This window comes from Belonocnema kinseyi, chromosome 2 (assembly GCF_010883055.1).
Source record: "Belonocnema kinseyi isolate 2016_QV_RU_SX_M_011 chromosome 2, B_treatae_v1, whole genome shotgun sequence".
NCBI classification, from domain to species: Eukaryota; Metazoa; Arthropoda; class Insecta; order Hymenoptera; family Cynipidae; genus Belonocnema; species Belonocnema kinseyi.
The window spans coordinates 45,200,706-45,213,157 of NC_046658.1; the positions used below are offsets into that span (position 1 = coordinate 45,200,706).

Below are 12,452 nucleotides of genomic sequence, written 5' to 3' on the forward strand. Positions count from 1 at the left end.
CTCGGCTGATTACAATAACTTTTTATTCTTGACAAATTTTCCGAAAAGCGCATAGTTTTTCAATAAAAAATTTCCAACGACTCCGTAACCTTTATTGCACTCCCTTCACCGCATTGTCATCCTGAGAATTTTCGAGTACACCCAGCAAAAAAAAAATGCCAAAGCGTAAAGCCTCAAAAATTGCAACAAACTCCGAATCGGAATGGGATTCCGATGAAAATGATGAACGTGTCATCATACCTAATCCAGATTACTCTGGCTCTGATGGAGATGATTCATCAGATGACGAGAATTCGGGATCGGAATTTCCCAGACCGAATGCATCAGTTTTCCATAACTACACAGCATCTCAAAAACAATTGGAACCAAATCACGTTTTTTCATGGAGTAACGAAGAAAAAGTTTGCCCTGGAAATTTCTGTAAAGAAATCAGCAGGAAATATTTGTCGCAATCAAAACTAGGTGATTTCGAAACTCACAGATACGAATCACGAACAAGAGCATTATGTAATAATGAAAAATGTCGCTAGAGGACTACTAGATTTTGCATTGATTGCAACATGTATTGCTGCGTACATTGCTTCTCAAAATTACATTCTGAAACAGCAGGATCAAAATGATTTCAACGGATTGAAATCTGAAATGAAAAAAATTCTCCATTAAAAAAAATTAAAAAATGTAAAAAAAATATATTAAATCCCTTTAAAAAAAAGAGACTATCGATATTCGTCGACCTCCACGTTGGTGATAGTTGGGCAACGTAAACTTTGTTTGCGGCAGACGGACGATAGATATTCGTGAATCATTTTACTCTTACACGATGCTTAGAACTATGAAAATTTTTTATTGAAAAACTATGCGCTTTTCGGAAAATTTGTCAAGAATAAGAATTTCTTGTAATCAGCCGAGAAATACGCCTGAATTTTTCCGGAGCGTTTTGAGCAAAATTTTGAATTTTGCAACAATTGTTCATATGCAAAATCCAAGATTTTGCTCAAAACGCTTCAAAAAAATCAGGCGTATTCCTTGGCTGATTACAAGAACTTTTTATTCTTGATGATTTTTCCGAAAAGCGCATCGTTTATTGTAAAAAAATTCGTGAATGTTTTCACAAAAATTTTGCCATTAAGACGCCATTTTGAAAATACTAAAACGAAATGAGGTTTGCAATGATTTAATTAACTATTTAATTCAAAATCTCCTTTAAATAAAAAATTTAAATAACATTATTAAGGGTTGAATGCAGCGAGAAAAAAGCCTTCAAGATTAAGCAACAAATAAATGATTGCACTGTATAAATGTATATATGATATTCGGTTCAATTCAAATAATTATATACATTATATTAAATAATATTAAATACACTTTCTCATTTATTAGTCTATTCATTAACTTTTTACCAAATTATTTCCTCGATATACAATATACGTCATATATTTTTTATTAATTCTTCTGATCATGTATATGTTTTAAATATTTTTGTCATTGAAGTCTTAAATATTATAAATTTTTTCATTGGCTACATTAATAATTTTTTTTAACTTTAACAAATAATAAAATCAATAATATGAGCAAAATAAATCACAAAAATATAAAGTTCGAACTGTTTTTAAAATGTAAATCAAAATTAACTTTTATTCATATTAAACTACATATTTTCATGACTTTTTCTTTTTTTAAATAATTAGTAATAGTTAGACTTATTTTTCCATCTATTTTTGTTTTGTTTATTTGTAAACAGCATCAAGTGTTTAATTATTTTTGCTTTTTCTTAATGCAATTCAATGAAAAAACAAACATACTTTTTGTGGCGCCATCTGTTGGATTAGTTTAACCGACAATTCCCCTCCGGATCGTAAGAAAACAGAAAAGTGGGGGCGATGCATGGGGCTGGCTCAAACAGACGAGACTCACATCAATAGCATGTTTTCATCTACAACCATATCAACAATTGGGATCTGAAGTCTTTGGTGTCCCACTGTCGCGAACTTGTGAAACCAGTTAGCATTTTGAGTTGCATTTTAAATTGAGCTTAAAGCCAATTTTAGCACTGTTTTTAGTAGTTTAGAACAAAAAATAAATATAAAAAATTAATATTTTTCGGACACTAAATGTTCAATGTAGAATTTTCATTGTATTCAGTGAAAAAACACATTTCCTGTTAAAACCTTTTTTGCCAACAAAATAATCTACTATATCATATAAGTTTTAACACACAATAAACTAAAATAAACTTTAGTTAATGCATATAGCAAAAAATTGGGTTCAAAATATGCAGAAAATATGAATTATAGACAATCAGAAATGAAATATGAATTCTAACCTAACGTTTAGGTCATAATTTTTTAAGTAGTAAATATTCCATGTATAATTTAATCAAAATTTATTTTAAGTTTACTTTGTTGTCAAGGTAAGTTAATTGATGCTTATAATGTGTTTAAACATATATAATATACTAAAATAATGCTTTTTTCGACAAAACAAGTCTAATATAAATCGTGTTTTTTCGCTTTATACAATGAAAATTACACATATGTAGCACTTAGTTTCCAATAAATTTTCATTGTTTTCATCCACTTAGTAGTTTATGCAAAATAATTTAAAAAATCGTTGTTAAGCTCAAATTAAAATGCATGTTCAAAATCCTACCCGGTTTCGCGAGTTCACATTTTGGCCGCATTGAAAAAATAGATGGCGTATTATAGCGCAGCGGATCCCAATAGCAACCGTCAAAACTTTCATTACTTCGCAAAATATACAATCGTAAATATTTCGCACGGTAAAAATCATTAAAAAATCCAACCAAAACGCCACTGACTAACATAAACAAAGAACTGAAAGAGGCAAGGCTAGACTTGTTACTCAAAAAATCTAAAGATAAGTTTGAACTGATCTTTGCAAAATTTGACCAATGGAGAAAGAAAAACACAATAATTTTCACACATGGTAAAGGGCTATCGAAGGCTTACTTTTTTGTGGGCTCTACAGTCTCATAACATGATGATTTCAAATAACACATCTTACATCACTCATAGAATTACACACTTCTTTGCCTGGGGAATTTAATGCTCACAGAGCCACGAGAAAAATTATGGCTTTCGGCCATGGTTTCATTACTCCTCCTGCAGACATAAACCTCCCCGTGGTAAAGTACCTTACTTGTCATCTGATATATTATTTTTTAGAGCAAATCATGAAAAAAATCATTCTAAAGTAATTCATACTGACAAATTGGTAAATCCTGTTTCTTTTTTATTTCCCTTAGGTTAAAAACATTTTTCTTCATGTTTGAAAGTCTTGAAAGTCTTGAAAATATAAATCATACGGACCACTAGCACATAGCTTGTATAGTTTTCTTAGCATTTTTTGTTCTAAATTCCTATTACAGAAAATGTTTATTGTTCCTCCCGTTAAATATTATTTTTTTGGCTTTACCTAGTTGTCATACTTAGTGCCTCATTTGAATTAAAAAATTTACTAAAAGTTACAAAATAAGAAACTCATAAAAAATCTTCAAACTTCGTTAAATATTTGGAAATTGTCACCTACGTTTTTCTTTACACATTTTCTATATTTTTATAAATTAATATGGTTATGATTGCAGTATTTTCCACTGACTAAAACCAAGATTTTCTTATCGCATTAAACAAAATTGTCGAAAATTTTACAAGCGTGCACACAATTTTCTTAACCTTTCAAGTTTTGCTTCAATACTTCAATATCCAACAATAAAATTTCGATGTATCTTGAAAACTATTAATAAAATGGTTAATGTAAAATAGAAATTGGTACAATTTATTTTTATCTTAATATTATATTCATTGCGTTTTAACATAAAAATGATGCGCAAATTTAATTCAAAACGAGAAAGAAATTTTATTCTGTTGTGAAATAGCTTGTAATATAAAAATCTATAAGATTTACTTTTTTATTATTTGGTATAACATTAACAGTAATGATTAAAAAGCCTTCAAATTTAGACACTTTCAGTCTTCACGAATTTAAATTCAATCCAAATTTTTTTTAAATTACAAACAAATTTTATACTCAACACACAATTGAAACAAACTTTAAAGCTTCGAATTCGTTAAAAATTTTAAAGCACACTTTCTTATTATTAGGCTGCTAAAATTAAAATGTTGGTATGCCTTAAATTTCATTCTTCAAATTTCACAGTTTAAAATTGAAACGATTTTTAATTTTAGTACTTTAAGTTGCGAAAGTTCCAAGTTTAAGTATTATTCATTTTTTGTTTAAAAATATTGGCAATAAAATAGTTCGTAGCATCCTTTTCCAAGGACCCCGCACCAGATGGACAGTAAATTACTATTAGTGAGTAAATCTGTATAAAATAAAAATATTTTTGGTTGAAACATCAACTACTGCATTTTTCGTTGAGAAATAATCTTTTATCGCTGAAAATTCAAATATTCGGTTAAAAGTAGAACAATTTTTTAAAACATTTTTGTTGTTGTGAAGATTCATCTTTCTGACTGGAAATTTAACTATTTTGTTGAAAATTAATTTTTTTTAGTTAAAAAGTGAAATTTTTTGTTAAAATTCACTTATTCTGTTGAAAGTATAATACTTTCCCAGGAAACGTTAGGAATATAGAGTTTCAAATTGAAAGTAATAGAATACCCTTACTAATTTTATTTTAAAGAATTGATTGCCCGATTTCCCCTGTTATTTATTAGGAATGGTGGCCGAACATTTCGAACTGATACTAAAAATCATAAATAGAAAGCGTAGGTCGAATTTTAAGGATTCATTAAAAATTTTTTTAAAAGTATTTTTACGATTATTTTGTAGAGTTTAAAATAATGATTGAATAGTAAAAAAAAGTTTTCATTCGAAACAAAGTGAACTTGAATGTACTTTTATTGATGTGCGTAGCGAAAAATTGGATCCAGATTATAAAATGAATATTAATTGAAATACGAATTCTAACCTAACTTTCAGGACAGATTTTTTGGGTTGTAAATGCGTCATGTATAAATTAATAATAAAAAAATTCGTTAATGTTTGTCTAGAAAAAAGTGTATCAAATCTCATAATTTGTTGTAATTTACTTCATTTAATTCATTTATTTTTGTTAAAAAAAAGTTTTCTTTTCAGTGTATAAGATGTAAATTCCTTCAGAAACACTTTATTTTCGATAAATACGTATTTTCAATATGCAGCAAATACTTTGAACACACAACAAAAATCGCAAAAACACTGTTATGCTCAAATTAAAATGCAGTTTTTTAAATCTACCTACTCCTAATTTTTTGTTTTGAATATTAATTTGAAAACTGAACCATGTGAAATTAGTCTAAGAGTTCTAAGAGTACTTTTAAAATAGAGTTCTTTTAACTTTAAAGACATCCCAAAGACTGCTGTTAAATTCACTGGTTTTGCATTTTTGTTAGTTAAAAGAACCACATTTACATTTTCTAAAACCAATATTTCTTTTGAAGAAACATACCTTGAACTAAAGTGACTTTAGTCCCTTGACCTAAAAGCGGTTGTCTGCACCTCTGACAGTGAAAACAGTTTGGATGAAATGCGTGCTTTTCTCCAGCAGTGACTACATCACCTTCTACATATTCACCACAGCCAGCACACTTTGTACCCCATTTCTCGCGGTAATCCTGAAATGAAAAGTGGTTTCATTATCAGTTAATTCTCAGAGTAGATCAATTACATTTTGTTTATATTTTTTTCTATTTACCTTCGTGCAATAATAGGAACCCTCTCGTGCAAAAAATCCACCCTGGGCGAGACTGGAATTGCATTGTGCACATTTAAAACAGGCAATGTGAAAGTATTTGTCTTGCACTCGTAAAACTTCCCCACTGCATTTCTTCTTGCAAGACTGGCAGAAGGTTTTTCCTGAAAAAGAAAGAATGCTATCAATGATTTTAGTGAACTGAGGATAAAAATAGCTTACCACCAGATATTAATGTTTAGTCACGCTTTGGTTGTGAAATGAATACTTTTCAGAGAAAACAGTTTTCTTGCAACGATTGGCAAATCTGAAACCTTGAAATTAATTTTTTTTAAATATTTACAATTTGCAGAAAAAATATTTTTTGCAATATTAATTCATATGGACCGCAAGTGTATGGACATTAAACATTATAGCCAAGCACAATGATCATAAAGTTAAAAAAAAAAAGTTTTTCTCATTTTTCATCTAAATTTCAAACGCTTTGTGAAACCTTTTTTGGCAAAAATGGATCGAATTTCAATGGTTTCTTTAATATTATCTAGAAAAAAAGACCTAAGAAAATATAGTCGAATATATAAAAATATTAAATTTTTTTTAATAGAAGCTATATTTTCGTGAGTTTTATTACGTATATAATTAGGTATTTCAAGTTTGGCGGGGGAAATCCGAAATGTCTGCATGACGAGAACCAAAAAGTAATACTAATTAAAATTGAAAAAACTTGATTTTTTTAATAACTTGAACAAAAATAATTTTTCAACATAAATATATTTGGAAATTATTATTTATTTTTGAAAACCTGTTCAATTAAATAATAAAATCGATAATTTGTTGTACCGATTTTATTACTTAATTGAATAATTTTAGAAAAATAATTAACAATATCCAAATGCACTCATAGTGAAAAATATTTTTCACGTTAAATATAAAAATTCAGTTTTGTCACATGCAAGTGGTATCATTTCCTCGTGCAACTCGAAATTCTTTCCATTTTTGTTTTTTATCCAAAATGGTTGGTAATACATAAAAGTGAAACAACAGAAAAGGTTTCATTTCCGTATATTTTTAACTTTTGTACACACATTCTTTCAACAACGTTTGAAATTTAGTTGAAAAACTGTCTTTTACATTTATGACCGTTGCGCTTGGCTTTAATATTGACCAACATTTTTTTTTGTTAATACTGGCATGTTTCATACCACAAAAGGAAACTTATTTATATGCAATCATCTCGATCTAAAAAAAGAGCTATTTTCGACCTGCTCTAGTACTCATAACTGCACAAGTCTAGATTCAGAAAAGGGGCGAGGGGCGGAAAAGAAGAACATAGGCGACTGACTGTGATCTCTGTAACCAGTATGTAATTAAATGAGAGTTAAGTAATTGTTGTGACTACAGGCAAAGATATTAAACTCTAGATAATACGAATTAGGTGAGTGCAATTATTTATATTTGCGTCTCAAAGAATGAACCACACAAAACGATTAAAATTCGCAACACAACGTCGGTAGCTGTGGCGTAATTGAAGTATAATATACGCAAATTAGTTTTTCAAGTTATATAATATAGTGACATTAAATTAAATAAACTTCACAGATCTGCATTAGATGCACGTCGGCTGTACGCGGTCAAAATAAATGAAGCGTTTAACCAAAAAACTGCACTTTATGCGTTTTGACATCTCATTACGGTTTCAAAATGTACTTAGTTGTTTTTGAATCTTAAAATATTTTCATAAAACCATCAATATACTAAATATTACTGTGTATAAGTGTTATTTTTGCCAAATGAAACATAAAAACGTGCTTAACTCAATTTTGAAAAAATGGCGCTACTTTATTTCGTCTGCGCACAGTCAAAACGTATCACAATTAAATTACGCATCCGGTTTAAGGCTGTGGTGTGCAGTCACGTGAGTCCAATTTCCAATGCAAACTGGAATCCATTCGGGCACGCTTGGAACATGCGATTTTTCAAAATCGAGTTTAATTTGGGAAAACTTAAAGCGACTTTAATAACTTAGAAAGTAGAATTTTGCAAAATCGAAACTGTTCCGTTGTTTTTGAAATAAAATCTATCTGAATCAAGTCTGATCGAGAGTCAGATGAAAATTTCAGCTCCGCCGTTTAGTCGAATATATCAATTGCACGCCACTACTAAAGATTTTTTGCGTTCATAGATGCAAATTTCTTAGAATGTCAAGAAAAGTTCCAACATTTACGTCCACGAGTAAAACTACGAATGTTTTTTCGACATTTTAATATTTGTAACTTTAAGACTGGAAAACAAAAACTATTAGTCGTCATGTGCATTAAGTGAAACACTGCTTTATTACTTACTAATTATATTTTGACGATGGATGTTAAAATAGTAATTCATTTTTTTCAATAAGGAAATTAAATAGCGATGGATGGAATTTTGTAACAAGAATTTTTAGGATATTTAATTCTGTCTAGTATTGTATTAGTGAGAGTGGGAACAGATATTTTTGTAATGACATAGCTTCTAGTTAATCTATAATTTAATTATTGAATTAGCGGACTAATCAAGAGAATCTTGAAATCGAGACTTTTTGTAATTTGATGTATTTTGACATCTTGTCATGTTTAAACAAAATTATTTTTTTTCTAAATTTATGGTGTCGAGTAAAAATTATTACAATTAGATCAAATTTTCTTCAGATGTCTTAATTATATGCGCAGATTTGGTAACATGACTATTATACGTAACTATTTTCGATATTCGAATTGGTAAATAATGCTCAGATATAATATTTAATACATTGGGAATCAGCGATGAATAAATTATTAATTATTTACGAGTAATTAAAAACTATTTTTGATATTATATTATGACAATTTAGCTGCCGGATCGAATCAGGGCACATGCATTTTTTCAGCTGGAACGCAATGAGTTCTCGTAGTTTCTAAAATTGGTTTAGAGCATTAATTTTTGAAAATTCAATTACTGCAAAATTTTTGCTTGAATTTAGTGAACAAACATTTTCAGAGTTCTTCTTTTTGTCCTGACAGGGTTCATTTGAGCTTGCGCCGAAAAATGTATGTGCCTGTATTCGATCCGGAAGCTCAATTTAATGAAAATTGCATGTTTTTATAGCAATGATAATGTAAATTTTACTTAGCAATAAAATAATATTTAAAATGGGTTCGCACATAGGTATTTGTCAAAGTTTAATTAGTAAAAAATAAAAAAAATTACCAAAAAAATTGGCAAAAATAGGGTTTCCAAATACGGAAGAGCTGCAAAACATCAAATTAATTTTTTTCTTGCGATATCAATTCAAGTGCATAATGCCTTATAGAAATTCAGTTAAGTGTTGGATTTAAACGTATTGGCAATTTTTAATATATACATATAGATTATAACGATGTAAATGTAAAAATAACCTCGAAATAAATAAAAAACTTCAGAGCTACCCTCCTAAAACTCTTGTGCCTTTAACCACTTTTAAAATATAATACAAAAATGTACTTTATTGAACCATTCTACGGTTTTTTGTTTAATAAAAAAAAATATTAGATAAGAGAAAGGCCAAAAATTTTATTCTCTTGAAATCTTTCACATTGACATTTTCCAAAACTCTAAATATAACTCCCGACTCGAATTTGTAGTTCCGTTCAATTCCTGGTGTTAATTTAAACCGTAAAGCAATTAATTTAATTAGATTGGAAACAGAGGTTATCGAATTAGCGGACCAATTGAGCGAGTCGTCAAATTTATATTGCATGGAATCTCCTAATAAGGTTCTGTAACCATTCTTTACTTTAGAATTGAAAAATGGCTTTTTAACCTTTAAAAAAATCGCTCCTATATTCTTTTCACGCATCATCGATCATTAGCAATCATTGGATCTGAAGCTGCATGCAGGGCACGTCTCAGTACTATAGTAGCTTTCTCATAAAAAGTGCAAGATGATTTTCTTGACTGGGCTCGGCTAGCCAGGTGCATGAGTCATATCGCGACATTCCAGTCTACTCCCAGGTTTCCGTCCGACCAAAACGACCACCATTCTTTCTACATGCAAAAAAAGAGAGATCGTTCTATGGCCTATGCTATGTGTACCTGCCACAGAGTGAAAGTTACAAAAACAATGTTTTTACCTTCCGCGTGATTCCGCTTTTTGTCATAATGTTACTGACCGGACGTGTTTTTAAACGGATTTGTTGTGCGAAAGTAACATGGTTTATATCAACGATAGTTAAATCAGTCGAATCAGACTCATTTTTACTTGAGATATAATTTAATTCAGAATCTTCGTATTTTTATTTTTTACGGTATATTTTGAACGCGAGAAAACTGCGAAATCAGAAATATTTCAGCGAGATTTGTTTTAAGAACTCTCATTTGAGATGAGATAATCGAAATAATAACAAAAAAAATAATAATAATAATAAATAACTCGGATTTCACCTCAGAGGTCCGGGGTTCGATCCCTGAGCCGGTACCTCTAGAAATTTTTCAATGTACCTTTACTGAGGTTCTGGTGGTTCGGAACCCACCTTAAGCTGTAGGTCCCCCCATCGTGTACTTGACTGCAACCCAGTCCGTCAATGATCGGGTAAAATCAGGCTTTGTCCAATATGCCTGGGCAGACCGCTCTCATCAGATCACTTGATTGCATTATAAAAATGCGTCCGTGACTGATGATATATATCGGGACAGCCCCGTGCAAAATGATCAAATAAAAATCCAACTCTAACAACAAAAAAATGCCTTCGACATATGGGGCAGTATAAGCCTGCGACAACAGTTCAACACAAAAATGTTTTTTATAATATGAGATAAACAAAATGAGATATCTCCTAACAATATTAAAATAATATTTAAATAATAATTTAAATTAATTAAAAGCATCCCATCAAATAAATTATTGTTTAATTATTAATACTCGAACTACAGTTCAATTTTAAAATTGATTAATTAATTTATATTTACTGCTCATCAACTTAAAATATTTTTAATAGAAAATGTTAGTTTTCAAACGCTTTTAATTTTGAATTGTTTAATTATTCCAAACTACATTTTCAAATTCTTAATGTGAAAATGTACGCTTTAAAATGAAGATCTAAAGTAGCATTTTTTTGAAGTAAATATTTTTTAATTACGCATTGTAAACTGAATGATTTGATAATTAAAAGAGATAACAATAGAATTTAACATTAAGGAAAGGCTCTGTACGTGTACATATATTTTGGTGCGAATCGCTGAATATTTTCTTATGAATAGAGTGGGAGCTAGAAACGGGGCATTATTCAATTTGTGATATTTCAAGTAATTGGAGAGATTTTTCTTCTAAAAAGAAAAATTTCATCCTTCAAATCTGCCGTACAAACTAAAAAGATACATAAGTTACATTGCCACTAAGGTCGACTTTTTCATTACCAAGTTAAAGAAAATAACCCTAAGCGGCAATGTCACTTATTTATCTTTTTAGTTCGAACGGCAGAAATGAAATTAGGAGTCTCATTCAGGAAATGATTAGCTAAAATTCATAGATATCTTGAGCTGTATCTACAGAGTGATTGCTTAAATAGTTCAAACTGCTTGAACAAGTAACAAAATTATAAAAATCATAAATACTTTTCAATATTTATCTTATATTATATAATTGTATAAAACTTTCATTATAACATAAATAATCAGTGAAATATGTATTTACTGAATCAAAACGAATAAATCCATTTTCATTTTACTTTAACAGCGCGACTGGTTACAATAGCCCATTTTAAATTTGGCATTGATCTATAAATTTTAAACTAAATATATATCCTCATATAATGATAAATTAAATGGGTAGATTTATCACGTTTTTTTTCGCTTACCCCTAAAATGTACCACACTTATGTCCCAATTTCAGACTCGTAGGGGGCAGAAAACGAGGGTGTTAAATACAAGAGGGTAATTGGGGAAAAAGTGTAAAATCTACGGAATAGAACACAAAAGGAAAACCTTTTCACCCCTCTTTCTTCTTTTTTGTAAAACAACCTCTAATAAGCTGATTATGTTGATTTTTGGAAAAATATTTCTCTCTTTTGAAGTCTTTTTGTGCATTTCTCAACAATTTTTGAATTTTTAGGGGTTTATTTGGGGTGGGTTCCATATGCACCAGAGGGATGAAACTTTTTGTTTATATTTTTGACATGAAATGTAGCGGTAATCATTGCAAACCTTTTGACTTTTAAAACTAGTGTACTTTTATTGCATTTTTAGGGGTTGATTTGGGTTGGGTTCCCCATTCACCAGGAGGATTAAACTTTTTGGTGGTGCTTTTGACATGAAATTCTACAATAATCATTTAAAACATTTTTACTTGAACAATTATTGTATTTTTACCAAATTCTTTAGACCTGAGGGGATGTATTGGGGTAGTTTGTACATGTATTAGAAGGATTTTAAAACCTAAGTGGAAGATTTGAGGATAGGTTCCACATGCGCTAGAGGGATGAAACTTGTAGTTTGTCAACAATCGAAAAAACACCAATTTAGATTCTTTTGAACGAGTGCTAAGTCGCAAGTTCCGGTGCTGATATTGAGGAAAATATTTGACCACATACCATGTCTTAACTATTGATTACATTAAGTTTATTATTTTACATACATTAGTATTTCTGTAGGGTAGTCTCCCTTATTGCCATATTCAGTGAAAACATTTTGAATTTTCAAATAATTAATGTTTTCTTTTTTGTGAACGCTTGCGATTCTCACTTGTGGGGGG

General features: G+C 29.8%; 1 protein-coding gene across 12 annotated transcripts in view; it reads right to left on the minus strand.

Moving 5' to 3' along the window:
• The window catches only part of LOC117167243 (actin-binding LIM protein 2), a 65,243-nt gene that overhangs the window by 34,339 nt on the left and 18,452 nt on the right, over positions 1–12,452 (minus strand). For all 12 annotated transcript variants that reach the window (XM_033352038.1, XM_033352042.1, XM_033352041.1 and 9 more), the window contains 2 exons: positions 5,717–5,877; positions 5,471–5,636 (listed from right to left, as the gene is read on the minus strand). In XM_033352038.1, coding sequence (XP_033207929.1) covers positions 5,471–5,636; positions 5,717–5,877 — 327 coding nt within the window. The remainder of the gene's footprint in view (positions 1–5,470; positions 5,637–5,716; positions 5,878–12,452) is intronic.